Source organism: Silurus meridionalis, chromosome 4, assembly GCF_014805685.1.
Source record: "Silurus meridionalis isolate SWU-2019-XX chromosome 4, ASM1480568v1, whole genome shotgun sequence".
NCBI lineage: Eukaryota > Metazoa > Chordata > Actinopteri > Siluriformes > Siluridae > Silurus > Silurus meridionalis.
In genome coordinates, this window is record NC_060887.1 from 5,398,467 (window position 1) to 5,414,872 (window position 16,406).

General features: G+C 39.8%; 2 protein-coding genes across 2 annotated transcripts in view; both read right to left on the bottom strand.

Moving 5' to 3' along the window:
• The window catches only part of LOC124384581 (little elongation complex subunit 1-like), a 256,093-nt gene that overhangs the window by 182,377 nt on the left and 57,310 nt on the right, over positions 1-16,406 (bottom strand). The gene's annotated exons all lie outside the window — the stretch shown is intronic.
• On the bottom strand, positions 6,336-9,730 carry LOC124384623 (RING finger protein 225-like). Its single transcript, XM_046847630.1, has 2 exons — positions 9,208-9,730; positions 6,336-7,075 (listed from the first exon to the last, which is right to left on the bottom strand). The coding sequence occupies exon 2, from the start codon at positions 7,060-7,062 to the stop codon at positions 6,400-6,402; it is 663 nt and encodes a 220-aa protein (XP_046703586.1). The 5' UTR covers positions 7,063-7,075; positions 9,208-9,730; the 3' UTR covers positions 6,336-6,399.

The window sequence follows — 16,406 nt, forward strand, 5'->3', positions numbered from 1 at the left end:
TGTTTGGTTGTGTCGTGAGGATTTGCAGCGTGTTTCTGTGTTTGGTTTTGTCGTGAGGATTTGCAGCGTGTTTCTGTGTTTGGTTGTGTTGTGAGGATTTGCAGCGTGTTTCTGTGTTTTGTGTTGTGAGGATTTGCAGCGTGTTTCTGTGTTTGGTTGTGTTGTGAGGATTTGCAGCGTGTTTCTGTGTTTTGTGTTGTGAGGATTGCAGCGTGTTTCTGTGTTTGGTTGTGTTGTGAGGATTGCAGCGTGTTTCTGTGTTTGGTTGTGTTGTGAGGATTTGCAGCGTGTTTCTGTGTTTGGTTGTGTTGTGAGGATTTGCAGCGTGTTTCTGTGTTTGGTTGTGTTGTGAGGATTTGCAGCGTGTTTCTGTGTTTGGTTGTGTTGTGAGGATTTGGCGTGTTTCTGTGTTTGGTTGTGTTGTGAGGATTTGCAGCGTGTTTCTGTGTTTGGTTGTGTTGTGGGGGTTTGCAGCACGTGTTGTCAAACTTATAAGGTTTTTTTTATTTGCATGTGTTTTCTTAAGTTGCAGCGTGTTGAGATCTTTCAGCCACCGTATAGGATGCCTTGAGGATAATTTATAAGATATAGAGAGTAATTGATAAGATATTTTTTAATCTCCAGGTGAATTATTCCTTTAATTAAACAGAGGCAAAAACAGTGATCGGGATAAAATATTATTAATTGGGCAGCACTAGCTATAGGTTATATGACTTACACTTCCGGCTGTACTGCCCTGTATACCACCTGAAATGTTTAAGAGACTTTGTTAGATTTTTATCATGCCCAAACGAAACTTAATTCGTGGAGAGGTTTTCCATATGATCTGCGATACCCGTAGGCCTTTCTGATCAGGGAAGAATCACACCGCACACAGCAAATGCTTCCTCTTCAGTTTATTGCAGGCGGCAGAACGTTTATATACACATACAAAGAAAAGAAACCTGACCTAGTTGTTTCCTGTTTAGACAAGAGGATATACTAGCTGGCGATGTGTGAGTCCAGATAAGGACTCCTGTTTACCTTAAAGACTAACATCGTAAATATTCTATAGACACTGAGCAGACAAAGGAATGTGTGTGAAACAGTGTGAAAACCATCCTAACACTAACAATGGCCACTTTAAATCATTTATGATTTAGCATCACACACCAAAACATAGGATGGTCATCCTGGGAACAGAATCGGTGACACAAACTGCAAATGAAAAGATAAAGACAAACAAAAACATAGAGATTCCATTTCATTCTTTCCTACATGCATATAATCCTTCATCATCACCACTCCAATCGAGGCCTTTATGGCCTGTCTTACCATCATCATCAAACATGGCAACATACAAAGTATAATTCCAACAATCAATAAAAGAATCATTCCTAAAACAAAATAGTGTTCAACACTGTAAACAAACTCTTAATCTTCTCAAAAAACTTTGTTCAGCAGATGTTTCACGTTCTCCAAGACATCATGAGACATTTATTTCTCAGTGCTTGCTCAGTATGTCTATTAGCAGTATTATAAGGTATACAGGTACAATCTCTTCTCTGAATAATGTGTTCAAAGAGAATAAGGAAAATTCGGAGTCTAGTTACAACTATGCACATATTGTTTAGAATTTAGACCTAGAGCAGGTATCAGGGTAAGCTAAACAAAACAGTTAAGCGAGTCAGATCTTCACCCCGGAGGTGGCCCCCTTTCTACTATAAAGAAAGGATGCTTCCGTGGGCTCTCAACTGTTTCAGCCCTGAATACTCACTTAGGCAGGCTTCTTAGGCCAACAGACCAATTAGTGCACAGATTAAGTGGGTGCTGTTTTGATCCTGCTTGCATGTATCCACTGTGGCTGATGATCAGTCAGAACTCCAGTTCTGGTTACAGCTAGAACAGTCGCTGGACCCAGATACTTCGGCTCACCGACCTTGGTAGGCTTCAGACTTCTTATCAGGACCTGCTGATTAGGCACAAAAGGGTGTGTTGGCTTATCTGTGGGCAGAGGAAGAGTTAGTGAGACATCAGCACTGATAGAATTTAATTTCTCAACCAGGGCAGAAACGTAGTCGTCCACCATCACTTCCAAGTTACCTAAGGAAGAAATGCCAGTGCGTCCCCTGACCCATGGGGTCGGGAAAGGCCGGCCCATTAGAATTTCAAAAGGTGACAGTTTGGTAGTTGAAGATGGGGTCATTCTCATTTCTGTGAGCACTGCCGGGAGAACAACAGTCCAATTTCGGCCTGTTTCAATGCAGGCTTTAGTAATACGTTCCTTAATGGTTCTGTTTGTTCTCTCTACCACTCCAGCTGACTGTGGGTGATAGGGAATATTAAAATGCCAATCAATTGCTAAGCTTTTAGCCAAAAGTTGTGTTACCTTCGAAGCAAAAGGTGTGCCGTTATCACTTTCAATCATACTAGGAATACCGAACCTAGAAATGATCTCTTTTGTTAATATTTTGACAACCGTTTTAGCATTCTCTGTCGCACATGCAAATGCTTCTGGCCACTTACTGAATCTGTCAACTATAACCAACAGATATCTCAAATTTCCTACAGCTGGCATATGTGTAAAATCTATCTGTAGGTGTTGGAAAGGGGCTTCAGGAAAAGTAAGCGCAGTATGTTGTACAGGTCGATGTACGTTAGTTTTGGCACAAGTCAAACATGAATCCAACACTAGCTTGGTTGTTTTAGCTACATCAGCAATACAGTATAATGCATTTATAGCCTGTATGACTTTTGCTATGCTAATGTGTGACATTCCATGATAATGCTTCACCAACACTATTAAGGCTAGTTTGGGAAGAGCAATTTTGCCATCTACATCTCTAATGATACCAGCAGAATCTGATTTACATTGTTTGGAAGCCCAATACTTGATGTCCTCCTCAGTAGGCTGACTTTGAAGTATTTTTAGGTCAATGTCTGGTATATTGGAGATATGTGACATCATCGAGATCTCAGGATTTGTATGTACTGTGTCCAAATCTACTGGTTGTTTTGCTGCTTCCTTAGCTACTTTATCCGCTAACGATTTCCTAAATTTCCTCTGAATCACCTACGGCATGTCCTTTAACCTTCACTATGGCCACTTTGGCAGGGAGTTGAACAGCATTTAAAAGGTCACCTATGAGATTAAAATGTGCTATGGGCTTTCCATCAGCTGTTTTAAAGTCTCTTTGCTTCCATGTTTCGGCAAAATCATGCACAATCAGTGTATATAGTCACCTTCAGACAACTGACATGCTCTTGTAAATGCGACCAACTCTGCAGCTTGTGCAGATGTGTATGGTAATGATTTAGCTTCAACTATTACATCAGGTAATCTTACAACCGCTTATCCACATAAATACACACCATCAGAAGGTTTTGAACATGAACCATCTACATATAGACAATCCCCCTCTTCCAGGGCCATATCTAAAAGATCGGGCCTACTAGAGGTCTCTTTTTCAATGTGTTCAAGGCAATCATGTGTGTCGTCAAAACCATCTAAGTCAATATCGTCTAGCAGATCACGCAGAGCTACACAGCTGAATGCGGCTGAGAAGAAGGCTTAATAGTTACGTTTTCCATTGCCAAAAGTGTGGTCCCAAACCCAGATCTACGTTGTGCTGTCATATGTTGTGTAAAATAGCTGTTACCTGATGTGAGGTGTACAGTATCAAAGGATGTGACAGCACCGTTTTCTCAGCATCCCGGACCATCAGAGCCGCAGCAGCCACTGCACGCAAGCACGAGGGCAACCCTTGTGCTATGTTGTCTAAAGATTTAGAAAGATACACAACAGGGCGATATCTGTCACCGTGTTCCTGGGCTAGGATCCCCGCAACCGTACCACCACGTTCGTGCACATAGAGGTGAAAAGGCTTAGCATTATTCGGAAGACCTAGAGCTGGAGCAGACTGTATAGCCTTCTTGAGGGCAGCAAAACTGTCAGTCATTTCATGACTCCACAGAATGAGATGTGATGGAGGAGCTTTGTGATCAATAGCACTACGCAAAATTTTATCATGCTGTGCGCAGTCAGGGATCCATGCTCTGCATTAGTTCACCAGTCCCAAGAAGCTCTGCATCTGTTTCACAGTCTGAGGTCTTGAAAACCCAGTCACAAGCTGCACTCGGTCCTGCGATATCTTACGTTAGCCTTCTGAGATCACATGGCCCAGATATGAGACCTTTCTCTTCACCCACTGTAGTTTCTGGTGTGAAGCTATAAATCCAGCCTGAGCCAGGACATTGCAGACAATCACTGATGCTGTGTAGCAGTCCTGCTCAGTCAGTCATGTGATAAGGATGTCATTTGCGTATTGAAGGATCCAGGTTGTTTCTGGAAGGTGGATATCAGCCAAAGTTCTGTGCACTACAGCGGAGAATACGGCTGGCGAGTCAACAAAACCCTGAGGAAGACGGGTCCAGGTGAATTGACGTCCCCTATAGGTAAATGCGAAAAGTGGCTGCGTCTCTGAGGCCAAAGGGACACTGAAAAAAGCAGAACAAAGATCAATCACAGTAAAAAAATTCTGTGAGTCGCTGGTATAGAGTTAACAATGGTAGCTACATCGGGCACCAAAGGAGCTAACGGAATAACTAATTTATTAATCTCACGTAAATCTTGTGTTAGCCTTCAGCATTTTTTATCTGCCTTCAAGACAGGATTAATCGATGTGTTATACGGTCTTGTGTCTCGATCAAAACACCTTGTGACAATAAATTGTCAATAACTGGAGCAATGCCAACATTTTCTCTTTCGACAATGGATATTGTTTAACAAAATCGGATGATGTGTTTTCATGAGTGCATGATACGGTTTTACCTGGATTAAACCTGCCTCATCTTTGTGAGAGGCCCATAATTTAGGGTTAACTTCACCTAAATTTGGTTCATCAGGCAGGACCTCTGTGGCTCAGTTGATAGCATAAGGACAGAAGAAAAAGACAGGGAGACATTGGTTTCAAAAAACAGAATTTCCATTCTCATTTTGTGCATCATATCTCTTCCTAAAAGGTTTAAAGGCGAGTTTGGAATTATTGTAAAGCTATGATAAAATTGTACCAGTCGGTGTCACTACAGGCAAAAGGTGAGTTACAGGACATGAAATTGGAAATCTATCTATTCCTAATAGATGAACTTCCCTTTTTCTAGGACCTCCTCCTTGAGTTTTGTGCTGAGGCTGAAATGCACCACTTCCTGTTGCAGTGCAGAGCATAACGGATTAACTTAACCTGGAGCATAGCAGAAACCTCAAGCAGCATCTAAATCTCTAGGAAAAAGTATCTAGATGTAATACAATTTTACTCCATAATGCCAAATGATCTAAATAAGGATTAGTTCAATAACCAGCACAATTCCTATACATCCAATCTTTACACAGAACAAAGAACAGACACACAACACTTAATACATAGACAATACACACAACACATAACACTTAGACAATACAGCTGCGCTAGGCACCAGGGGGATCGCAGTCTTCAAACTGCTCCAATTCTCCAATTGGATCACAAATTTTGTAAGTTAGGAGAAAAAAAATCAACTATAAAACCAAAACAAGATTGAAGTCTTTTCAAAATGTCTGTTTTCTTTAGTTCCTTTTCTCTCACTTTTTTTTTTTTTTTTTTTTAAACAATTAATTTTTCATAAATCTATTTTTTAGGGCATATAAAAATTATCGTGGATTCTTTTGGATACTTCAGACAATATCGCCTGTACTAGACAGACCGTAAAAAACGTCATCTAATCTTGCATCTTACATCTAAGGTGAGGAAACCAATGTCGTGACAAAATCATCCCTCCAAAGGAAATTATCATTAATTCAACAATTAATGCATAACCAAGACACAAACACATATGCAGCCCTATTGGCTGGCATACGGGACAATCCCCGCAAACAAGGAAGTATCTTAAAACTTACCTTGATGCGTGATTTCCCTTTGGATATTGCTGAAAGTATCTCGCTTCTGACACCAAAACTGTTAGATTTTTATCATGCCCAAACGAAACTTAAATCTTGGAGAGGTTTTCCATATGACCTGCTATGCCCGTGGTGCCTTTCTGATATCAGGGAAGAAGAACTACACGGCACACAGCAAATGCTTCCTCTTCTGTTTATTGCAGGCAGCAGAACGTGTATATACACACAGGGAAGAGAAAAGGCTGAACGAAAGTTGTTTCCTGTTTAGACAAGAGGATATACTAGCCGGAGATGTGTGAGCCAGATTAGACTCCCTGTTTACCTTACAGACTAACATCGTAAATATTCTATAGACACTGAACAGACAAAGGAATGTGTGTGTGTGAAACTGTGTGAGAAACATCTTAACACTAACAAGTCAAGTCAAGTTTTTTTCTATAGCGCTTTTCACAGCAGACATTGTCTCAAAGCAGCTTTACACAAATCAACAGTCAAGGTAAATCGTGTGCATGTAAGCCAATCTCTGGCTTTAAATTGTGTAAGTGAAAAACTAAGAAAAGGAGGCAGAAACCGATGATAAGGAATGCTATCTCCATGATCAGGATGAAGCGGGGGCAGACACCGCTGGGTGGATAATGTTCCAGCTCAGTGTTGACTTGCTCCCCGAGGTCCAGGCTGCGGTGCTGACGGTTCGGGGAAGGTGGGACAGAGCTGGGGATGCCCTTCAACTGCAGCTTGCCTCTGTTGCGGTTGAAGTGGATGCTGTAGACACGCTGCATGGCCTCGGGGAGGCAGGACAGCACCACGCTGTCTGTCGCCAGTTTAGGGAGGCCCAGGGTGGGCACAGGGGTGTACGCTCTGCACAGAGGGCACTGCAGGCTGTCGGGCTGAGAGGATTTTATGTTGATGCGTGCGAGGCACTCCAGGCAGAAGGTGTGGCCACATTGCAGCACTTTGGGTGTGTTGAAGACGTTGTTGAACTGACTGAAACACACGGCACACTCCAGGTCTGGGAGGTCATCATTACAGAAAACCTGGGCTTCAGAGACCTCCATGGTGCAAGACGTGGTGGTGGTGCAGGGTGTTGTGCATGGTGCTGTAGAAGGCGCTGTGGGCTCCGTGGGGCTGTCAGGGGCATAAGGAGAGCGATCCATGTCTGTTCGAGAGCTGAAAATCAAACACACACACACACACACACACACCACAATCTGGATTATTTGCTTTACAAACACGATTTATTAAATACAGCACCAGTATGTGAGTTTCACATGTGTCCGATTCTTAACCAGCAAAAAGCCTTTCCTACTGTTAATGATACATTTGTTTTGAAATGCAACAACACAGAGTCATGCAAAGCAGCAGAGAGAGCAGGCTGGAGCTGTGTGCATGTACCACATGTGTGTCATTCACAGTGTCTGACCAGGGGTGCAAATATGGGGTATGCAGTAATATGCAGTGCACAGTGGCACCACACCTGGTGGGGAGGTAGAGTTACAGTTAGGGTTAGGGTTAGGGGGGCATTGCATGTAGGGAATTCAAATAAATAAACATGTCCCTTTCCACAAATAGCTGCTTAAAGTGAAATGCGTAATTAACTGCCAAATATTTACCGTCTTCAAGTACCACATTTTTCTCTGAATGTATTCTAGACAAATATATCAACAATGAATTATAAGTACTAAATGTGCACATGCAATTATTATACAGCCATGGTGTGAGATTGTGGAATACTGTCTATGATTGAGTCTGTAATTTCTCGACAGAAGTGTTTTTAAAACTAAACCAATATAAAAACATTTATTCAGCTCATAAATCCTATAAAACATGCACATTAAACATGAACTTCCAGCAGATGAACTCCATACATACTGTATTTATACCAAGAGATCTTTACAATTGACACGATCATTGTAGAGGAAAAAGTTCACTCAATTAATTTAATTATATTTTATATATACAGTGGAACCCGGTTATCTCGCCCTCGGTTACCTCGACAACCCTATTAAGTCGACGTTTTTGAAGTGGAACCGCCAAATTCTCGCTTTTTCTACGCATTTTTCATCGGTTATGTCGACTTTTTTTATGTCGCGGAACCCTGATATCTCGAGCACAATAGGGGGGGGAAAATTAGAAATTTTAACGTCAGTTATGTCGATCGGCACTGTGCAGCCGCAGAAGAACTCGCGAAAGTGGTGGAAAAATCAAACCTTACAGATACTACAGGTGTTGTATTGTATACTGGTGAATTTCTGCTGTTAGTAAGTGCACATATGCATTTTTTTGTTAAATGTTATGCGATGAACGGGAACGCGGCGCTCCAGGCTTCAACTGCTTACCGTCGCTCCTTATCGAGAGAGCCGTGCTCCTTACGGAGCGCGCGGGCGAGCAGGGTAAGGAGCACGGTTCTCTCGGTAAGAAGTTGAAGGCGGGAGCTTCAGAAAGCGGCCGAGCACCTGCCACGCCCCTTTCGGCCGTTCACGTTTGAGACTTTTCTGTCCCTCGTTTTTGGTTTCCGGTTCGTTTTGGATCTTCCGGGGTTTTTTTCCGGCTTCGCGCCGTGCGCCATTCCATTCACAAACTCTCTCTCTCTCTCGGCTTATCTCCCCCTCGGCATCGCGGTTGTACGTTTTTTCGGACACTTTGCTTTGTGTGTTTGTGTGGATTACTTCAGCCTGATGGTCATACGTTATCATACACTTAGTTATGTTTTTCTTTTCTTTCCACATGTGGACTAAATGTGAGACGGCACTGTGCAGACGCTGTTTTTTTTTTTTGAGTGATCTGTGTGTTTATAATGTTGGAGAATATAATAAAGGTTTGGATGGAGAATGGACGGTGGTTTGTATTGTATACTGGTAAATCTCTGCTGTTAGTAGGTGCACATATGCCTTTTGTTGTTAACAAACGTATGTACATTTTTATAGCATGACCATCAAACAAATCGCGGCAAAAACACTCCAAAAACACGTGCATGCACATTCTCATTTATTAACTCACATCGTGTACATAAAGAAATTTCAAGCACGTTAATATACTGCCGCCATTTTGATTTTTGTTTATCTCGATCATCGGTTACCTCGATGCTTTTTGGCGACCCCTAGGACATCGACATAACGGGTTCCACTGTATATATATATATATATATATTTTAACTGGTTAATTTATGCATCCCGCAATGCATCACGGGAAGAAATACTTCATAAAAGTCTTCAAAAGTATAAAAATCTTTCCTATAAGAAAATGACAGTATAAATAATAGAAACATGTTGAATAGAAAATAGTTTGATGGAGAAACTTACAGATGAAACACGATGAATCTCTGGATTGCGCTTCACATCAGCGTTATTTAGCCACGCCCACATCGCCTGTGACGTAACAACCCTTTTCCTCGTTTTAAACCTATAGATGTTACAGGTGTATAATTTACCCTGTTCAATTTACATGTCCTGTTTCAACTCATACAAAACTGTTGATTTGTCATGTTTATACTCATATCTGTGTTTAAAAATGTAGTTACCTAATCAAAATGGGTGCTTCTCTTAAATGCCTTGATAATAGAAGCTGATGTCACTTCCTGTCCTGATTCCTCCTCTTCTCTTTCTTTATTGTAATCTCATTGAAGTGGTGGGTTTCTCCTAAATTTATGAAAAGTTAATTTATTTCGATATGAATTTCTTATATATTATATAATTTTTTTTTTTTTTTCACGAGACAGAAATGTAAATCAGGGTAGTGTAGAAAAATATGACGTTGTGGCGCCCCCTAACGGTAGCAGCTGAAATAAGAAGACTTTTAAATGTATTTTTCTCACTCAAATCTTTGTGTGATGTTACTTTATCTATCTGTTACTTTATCTATCTCTGTGATATTCTACACTTTTTGGGTGTATATTTATGAATGTGAGAACACATGGTGATAAGTCTACCACACATTTATTTTTATAGAGAACAATAAGTGAAATATCACCACAGAGGCTGCTGATTTGTTCTGTGTTCATCAGAAAAAACATTAAATACTTCCAGTGAACTGCAGTCTGCTGTCCCGTGTACCGGTGGACAGCGAGAGGTCCAACCTGGAGGACAGAGTGATGGAGTTGGAGGAACGGCTCAGTGAGACACACAGAGAGTGTGTGATCAACACCAAGGTGAGAAACTTAATCCTGGTGTAAATGATTGTACAGCCGAATGAAGAGTCTCATTGTGGATGTGAACATTAATGACTGAATCCGTGATCCTCTTCCTCATAGCAGTGTTTTAGGAGTGTGAGCAGAAGTGAGAGACTCACAGTGTCCTGAAGTACCAGTACAATCATCTGAGGGAAACTGTAACCTACAGAAAGGAGTCACTACAGGTATCAAGTGTTTAAATGTGTGTGTAGACGTCAATAAAACCAACAAGCTTTTTCTTGTAAAACTTCCAGGTCTTCTGGATGAAGCTGAGAAGAAACACGAGCAGGTGCTGGAGTCCAGTGTTCAGCTACAGAAAGAGATCTACAAACTGGTATCAGACATGGACTTACTGTAGCCTCAGCTGAGCTGAAAGAGGAAGAGCTTCTTCAGACTAACAGGAAGTGCAGCAGGTTAATGGCAGTAAGTGGGAAACTCCTTGCATTAAGCAGTACATGATGAGTTCCTCCACATGCTGTATGAACTTGAAGAGAAGAAAAATTGTATTTCTAGTTGGAGATGCTGAGTTTCTTGTTGATTGAATGGATGTAAAGTTTAAAGCTGTTCTGTTCCATGGTTGTGTTTTAGGAGTGGAAACAGTACCAGGATGTTTACTGTACCATGAAGGTGAAGTACGACGGAATGAAAGAATCCGTGAAACATTTGTAGATTTTCATCACAGACTTGTACAGAGCATGTAGCGCCATCACTTGGCCTGAAAAGCAGCCTAGTGGTCACGTGGTCGGTTATGGCGCTCAATAAGTTCCTGATGTGGTTTCTGTTTGTATTTTTTTCCTCATTTCATTAATTCTTTCTTTGCATGTGAATGTGAATGAAAATAAATCTCTTGTTACTGTGTGATGTAATATTTTTGCTGGAAATTGCAATAATAAAGTACTTAAAATGTATGCATTGTTTTCTTAATGTACTTATTTAACTTTAACACTTATTTTATCAAAAGTCTCTTTTCATTATATGGGACATGGTTTGTATTAATGTTATATGTTTACTTTATTCTACTTAATAATAATAATAATAATAATAATAATGTTATTAGGTTCAGCAGGTTCACAGAATCATTTACGAGTCACTGTTCTATAAACAATAAAACATTTTATTTTTAATGACTGAAAATGCTACAAAAATGTCACATGATGAAGTATAATAATGCAAACACACAAAGATACAAATACAATTTTCAAATGATGTAAATATTAGTAAGGGGGATTTAACAATAAATATAAACATTCCAAAGTGGGTTTAAAAAAACAACCTAATAATAAACAACAATAGATACAAATATTAAATCCACAAATGTAGAATCATAACACAACTATATAATATTACCAAACAATATTTATAAACTGTAACATTAACACGTCTCTGAATGACTCAAAACACCAGGAGAAATAATTAAAGGAGCAGAACTGGAAGAAACAGCAGGACTGGATGCAGATGAAGGACTGGATGAAGGAGATGGACTTTGACTACCAGGCTGTAAAGACACATATTGTATATTATAATTTAAGCATAATAATAATAATAATGCTGATGATGATAATGACACATGAAGGGCTTTTTAAATGACATGAATCTGCATTGGTACATTTACATTAGGTTTGGCTGCTGAATTGTTGCTGAAGGATCCAGCAAACTGTGACTTTGTAAAGTAAAAAAGACGCCAGCACATGTAAAATAATGAAAATCCAATAAAAAAACAATATGACTATAAAATATAAAAATAATGAATGAGTGATAATGTAAGTGCAGGCTGTATAATAATGGGGGTGGAGGTAGGGGGCGCTACAGCAGTAGGAGTGGAGTAAAGCAGGTGGAACACTTGCAGCAGGTGGAACACTTACGACCTGGTAAAAGAACAATAAAGAGTGTGGAACACAGGTTTTATTTATCTTTTAGTCTTGATATTTTTTACAGATCTAAATAAGAAGAAACATTGAAAATCTAACATTCAGACCTTTTACAATGATCTCAGTGGTTCCTCTATTTAATAACTGGATGAGACATGGGAATAGATAAAGCAAACATTGTTATATATGATTAGGGGGACAGAGGACATTTAAAGCACATGAGTGTGGTCACAAATATAGTTGTGCAGGTCCACAGTGACGTGACATGAAAGAGATGATCACCTGAAAGTCTGAAATGAACACTTTAGGAGGGTGGAATCCACAAAGACGTTTCTGTGGTCCACCGGAAAGTTTCGACTGGCCGTGGACCTGCACTGGACATTTCTCACTCTGTACAAATAAAGACCTTTAGGTTATGGTACCTGTGTTTAATCATGTTCTCATACAAATTTTTGTCTGCACAAACCTTATAAAACAGATCCAACCATTTCTTCTGACTAGGAGCAGGTGTGTTTCCAGCTTCAGAGCCAAACCTCAGTGCTGCCAAACCACCACAGACGAGACGTCCACTCATCATCCTGTACCACCGGAGACGAGACGTCCACTCATCATCCTCTACCGCCACAGAGGAGACGTCCACTCATCGTCCTCTACCGCCACAGAGGAGACGTCCACTCATCGTCATCTACCGCCACAGACGAGACGTCCACTCATCGTCCTCTACCGCCGCAGACGAGACGTCCACTCATCGTCCTCTACCGCCGCAGACGAGACGTCCACTCATCGTCCTCTACCGCCGCAGACGAGACGTCCACTCATCGTCCTCTACCGCCGCAGACGAGACGTCCACTAAAGCCTTGTGTGACTTTTTAGACATGTCTGGGACATTTGAAACATGTTTTGTTTTATAGCTAAGAAATACTGACTACATTTACATACTAGTAACACAAACACTAACCCACAGCACTACTTAAAAGGCTACTGTATGTGCTACTGTACTATAAATACAGTTACACACTCATAACAATAACATTATTAATGACAGATAACAACATTTAAATCACACAATAAACACTACAAATCCACAAATCTAGGAGACAGAAACATGAGACGTGATGCAGCATCATGATATAAGTGATTATTACATTAAACAAACACAGTAACGTAATGCATGTACAAATATTTTCTTTAAAGATCTATGAATCCGCTGCTGTTGTTTTTAATATTGTACATCATAATAGACGACAGCATGAAAGTGATGCAACATACTGCACTGATGAGCTCAGGAAAAAACACATTAATGTAAATGTAATGCACGTATGAGAAACTTTTTTTACAGATACTTGAATCTGTTGTTGTTGATGTCAGTAATTTAGTACATAATAAGAGACATTATGTTTTGACTGCGGCCCGTGTGCTGGTGCTTTCATGTAACAGGGTGGAGCAAGTAATCGCTGAGTCTCAGCCGTGTGCGTGTGTGGTCACGTGACAGCAAATGCAAATATATGAAAAATAATATACATATACTACAATAACAGTATATACACAGTACAATGTAACAATACAAATAGGAAAAAACTAAAGTACGCGTTTCAAGTCATATTTTAAGGTGGTATTGCATATTTTAAGGTGGTAAGTCATATTTTAAGGTGGTATTGCACGCAATACAATACAGATATGAACCTACCTGTCTTGATGAGTGTATTGTAGAATTATTTGTCAATTATCCGCTAGGTGTCAATAATGACACACTGGTAAACTGTAGAAGATATAAAAAAAATTTATTTAATCTTCAAATTCAGTGTGTTTCGGGAGATTTGGAAATAACTTCTCCATGAGCACTCTAGTTATCTCAGGGGGTCCCAGGGCCAAATACAGCCTGTAAATAGATGTTAATTGGTCCTGGGTTTTCCTATAAGAATGTATGACGTTTGGAAAAGATGAGCAGCAGCATAATTCAGATAAAAAAAATTATGTCAAAGAAGATAAAATACATAACTACGTGTTTATTTCTTTGGATTTTGGTGAGTACACAGTTTGTAATGTGTAAAAATGGATGCATATGGAATTAGATGTGTACTGATGTCATTGAGAACTGTTTTATTTGTGTCGTGTAGACTGAGAGTCGTGTGATGGAAATGTCTTTGCAGGCAGACGAATGCTATTTGTTCTGTTATTGAACTAGAAACAGTGAATGTTGAGATGTTTGGGAACTGATTATTGTCTGTATATATGCAGGTCAGGGTTTTTTCATGCTGGAACACCGTTCATTACAATGAGACGATGATGTAGGATGACGAGCCAAAACCACGGAGACGAAGCTGACTGAGGTGAACCCCTCAAACTAACCCAGGAACAGAGAAGGAACTTTCTGACCACCTGCTGGTTTTGTCTTTTAGGAGACAGGACTGTTTTCTGTTGTAGATTCTTCTGAAACTGTGGAATCGAGTCATTTCCTGGTGAATCAATCGATTCAGACTCAAATGAATCAATACCAGTGAACTGACTCAGTGACTTAAACTGAATCTAAGGAGTTGAAATTACCGAATCAAATCTTTTTTTAACTAAATTGATTAAACTGAATGATTGAATTCTTATTATTCTAATTATTCTATTGAATTAAATTGTTATTTTACAATGTTTTGAATTTAAAGATTTTTTTTGATGTTTTGTAAATAACTGAGGTGGTCAGAAGTTATATTTGAGCAGTAGATGTTATAAGGCTGCATTCAAACTAAACTTTTTGCAGCAATCAATAGTTTTGATCAGTTTAACTTCTGTTCATGTTCAAATGATTTTAATCAAAACCTTTATTTTATTATCATTTACTTTTGTCACATTTTCCAAACATTTTATCATGTGGATTTTAATTCTTAGTTACGATTAAGTCCAACACTTTAATAAAAGACACAAAACACACAATATTAAATATGAAATTTGTATAAAATATGAAATTTTTATTAAATATTACAATAAACATTGATGTGTTTTGTACTTTATTATATGTATGGCATGGCTAAATCTAAACCTGCCCAGAGCTTTGTAGATTGTTGCTCTTCAGTTCAATTCAATTCATTTTTATTTGTATAGCTCTTTTAACAATGAACATTGTCTTAAAGCAGTTTTACACAGATAATGTGGTGATTAAAAGTGAATATGTTCTTTATAAGGAAGTTTGTCCCTCATGAGCAAACAGGTGGCGATTGTGGCAAGGAAAAACTCCAGTGCTGCTATTTCCTGTTCCTCGTGATTTATTGAGGAATGAGGTTTTGAAGCGAAGTGTGCCTCGTTTAGTCTTTTGTTTTTTCTTCCATTCAAAGTGCAAAGTGGCCTCTCGCAGAGCAAGACGTGTCTCCAGTTGGTCTCGGTCTCTCATCAAATTATTGTTTTCTTCCTCACAGAGATTCAAGGAATCCTGAAGCTCTCTGATGGTCTGGAGCTGTAAATTGTTCCTCTCCTTCATGTCTAGTTTGGCCTTTTTTTCTTTCTCTCTTTTCAAAGCGACCTCAAGCTGAGCAACACGTTCCAGCAGTCGCTTTTGTTCTCTCGCCCAGCTCTCTCTCTCACATTCTACTGTTTCCTCCTGTTTCTCATAGAGTTTCAGGGAAGACTGGAGCTCAGTGATGTTTTGGAGGTGTGTGGAGTTTCTCTCAGTTATATCCTGTTCCCACTGCTTTCGCTCAGAAGCCAAAGTAGCCTCCAGCTTTTGCACCGTCTGTAGCAGAATGGCTTTCTCTTCTTTCTCTTCTGTTATCTTCTCTATCATCAGATTATTAAATGCATCCAAGTCTTTTACTACTTTCTCCATGTGCTCCAGCTTCTCCTTCATTTCAGCAATCTGCTTAGTTTTCTTTGTTCTTCTGGTTTGAAAAATCTCTCTCAACCTTCTGAAGAGCTCCATGTTTATGACTTTACTCACAAGCAAAAACCTCGGAAATGAGAGAAACAGAGACTCGTTCCCAATTATAGACGTTGCCTTACTGTGACGTCACAGGGAGATGCCCCGCCCTCCGTCTGTGGCGTAACCCGGTCTCTCTTAACCGGACACTATGCGCATGCGCACATTACAGAGGTAAAGAGCGGATAAAATATCATGTCTTCACAGCTTTTCTGTTGTTCCTGAGAGAAGAGCGATATTACAGTCATAAATAAGATAAAAACGGCTGTAAACTGTGTATAAAGCGAGTGAATCCGAGTTGAGAACCGGAAGTTGACTGGAGTGACTCTATGAATGTTGCAGAATCATAAATGACCAGTAGGTGGCAGTGTGATGTGTATTAGAGCTCACTGTCACAGCAGGTCATTAGAAGTAGTGGAGCTCTAATGACGTCATTAATAGCGAGGACAAGACACACAGCAGTTTGGGATTCTTTTATTGACTTTATTGATTAATTGATTTGGAGTATGATTGTGTTTCTGATCAAAGTAAGTTCATGTGTATGGAGTAAAAACAACCTGTACATTT

Coding starts and splice junctions, on each gene's coding strand:
- LOC124384623 (XM_046847630.1), bottom strand. CDS start 7,062: ATGGATCGCTCTCCTTATGCCCCTGACAGCCCCACGGAGCCCACAGCG.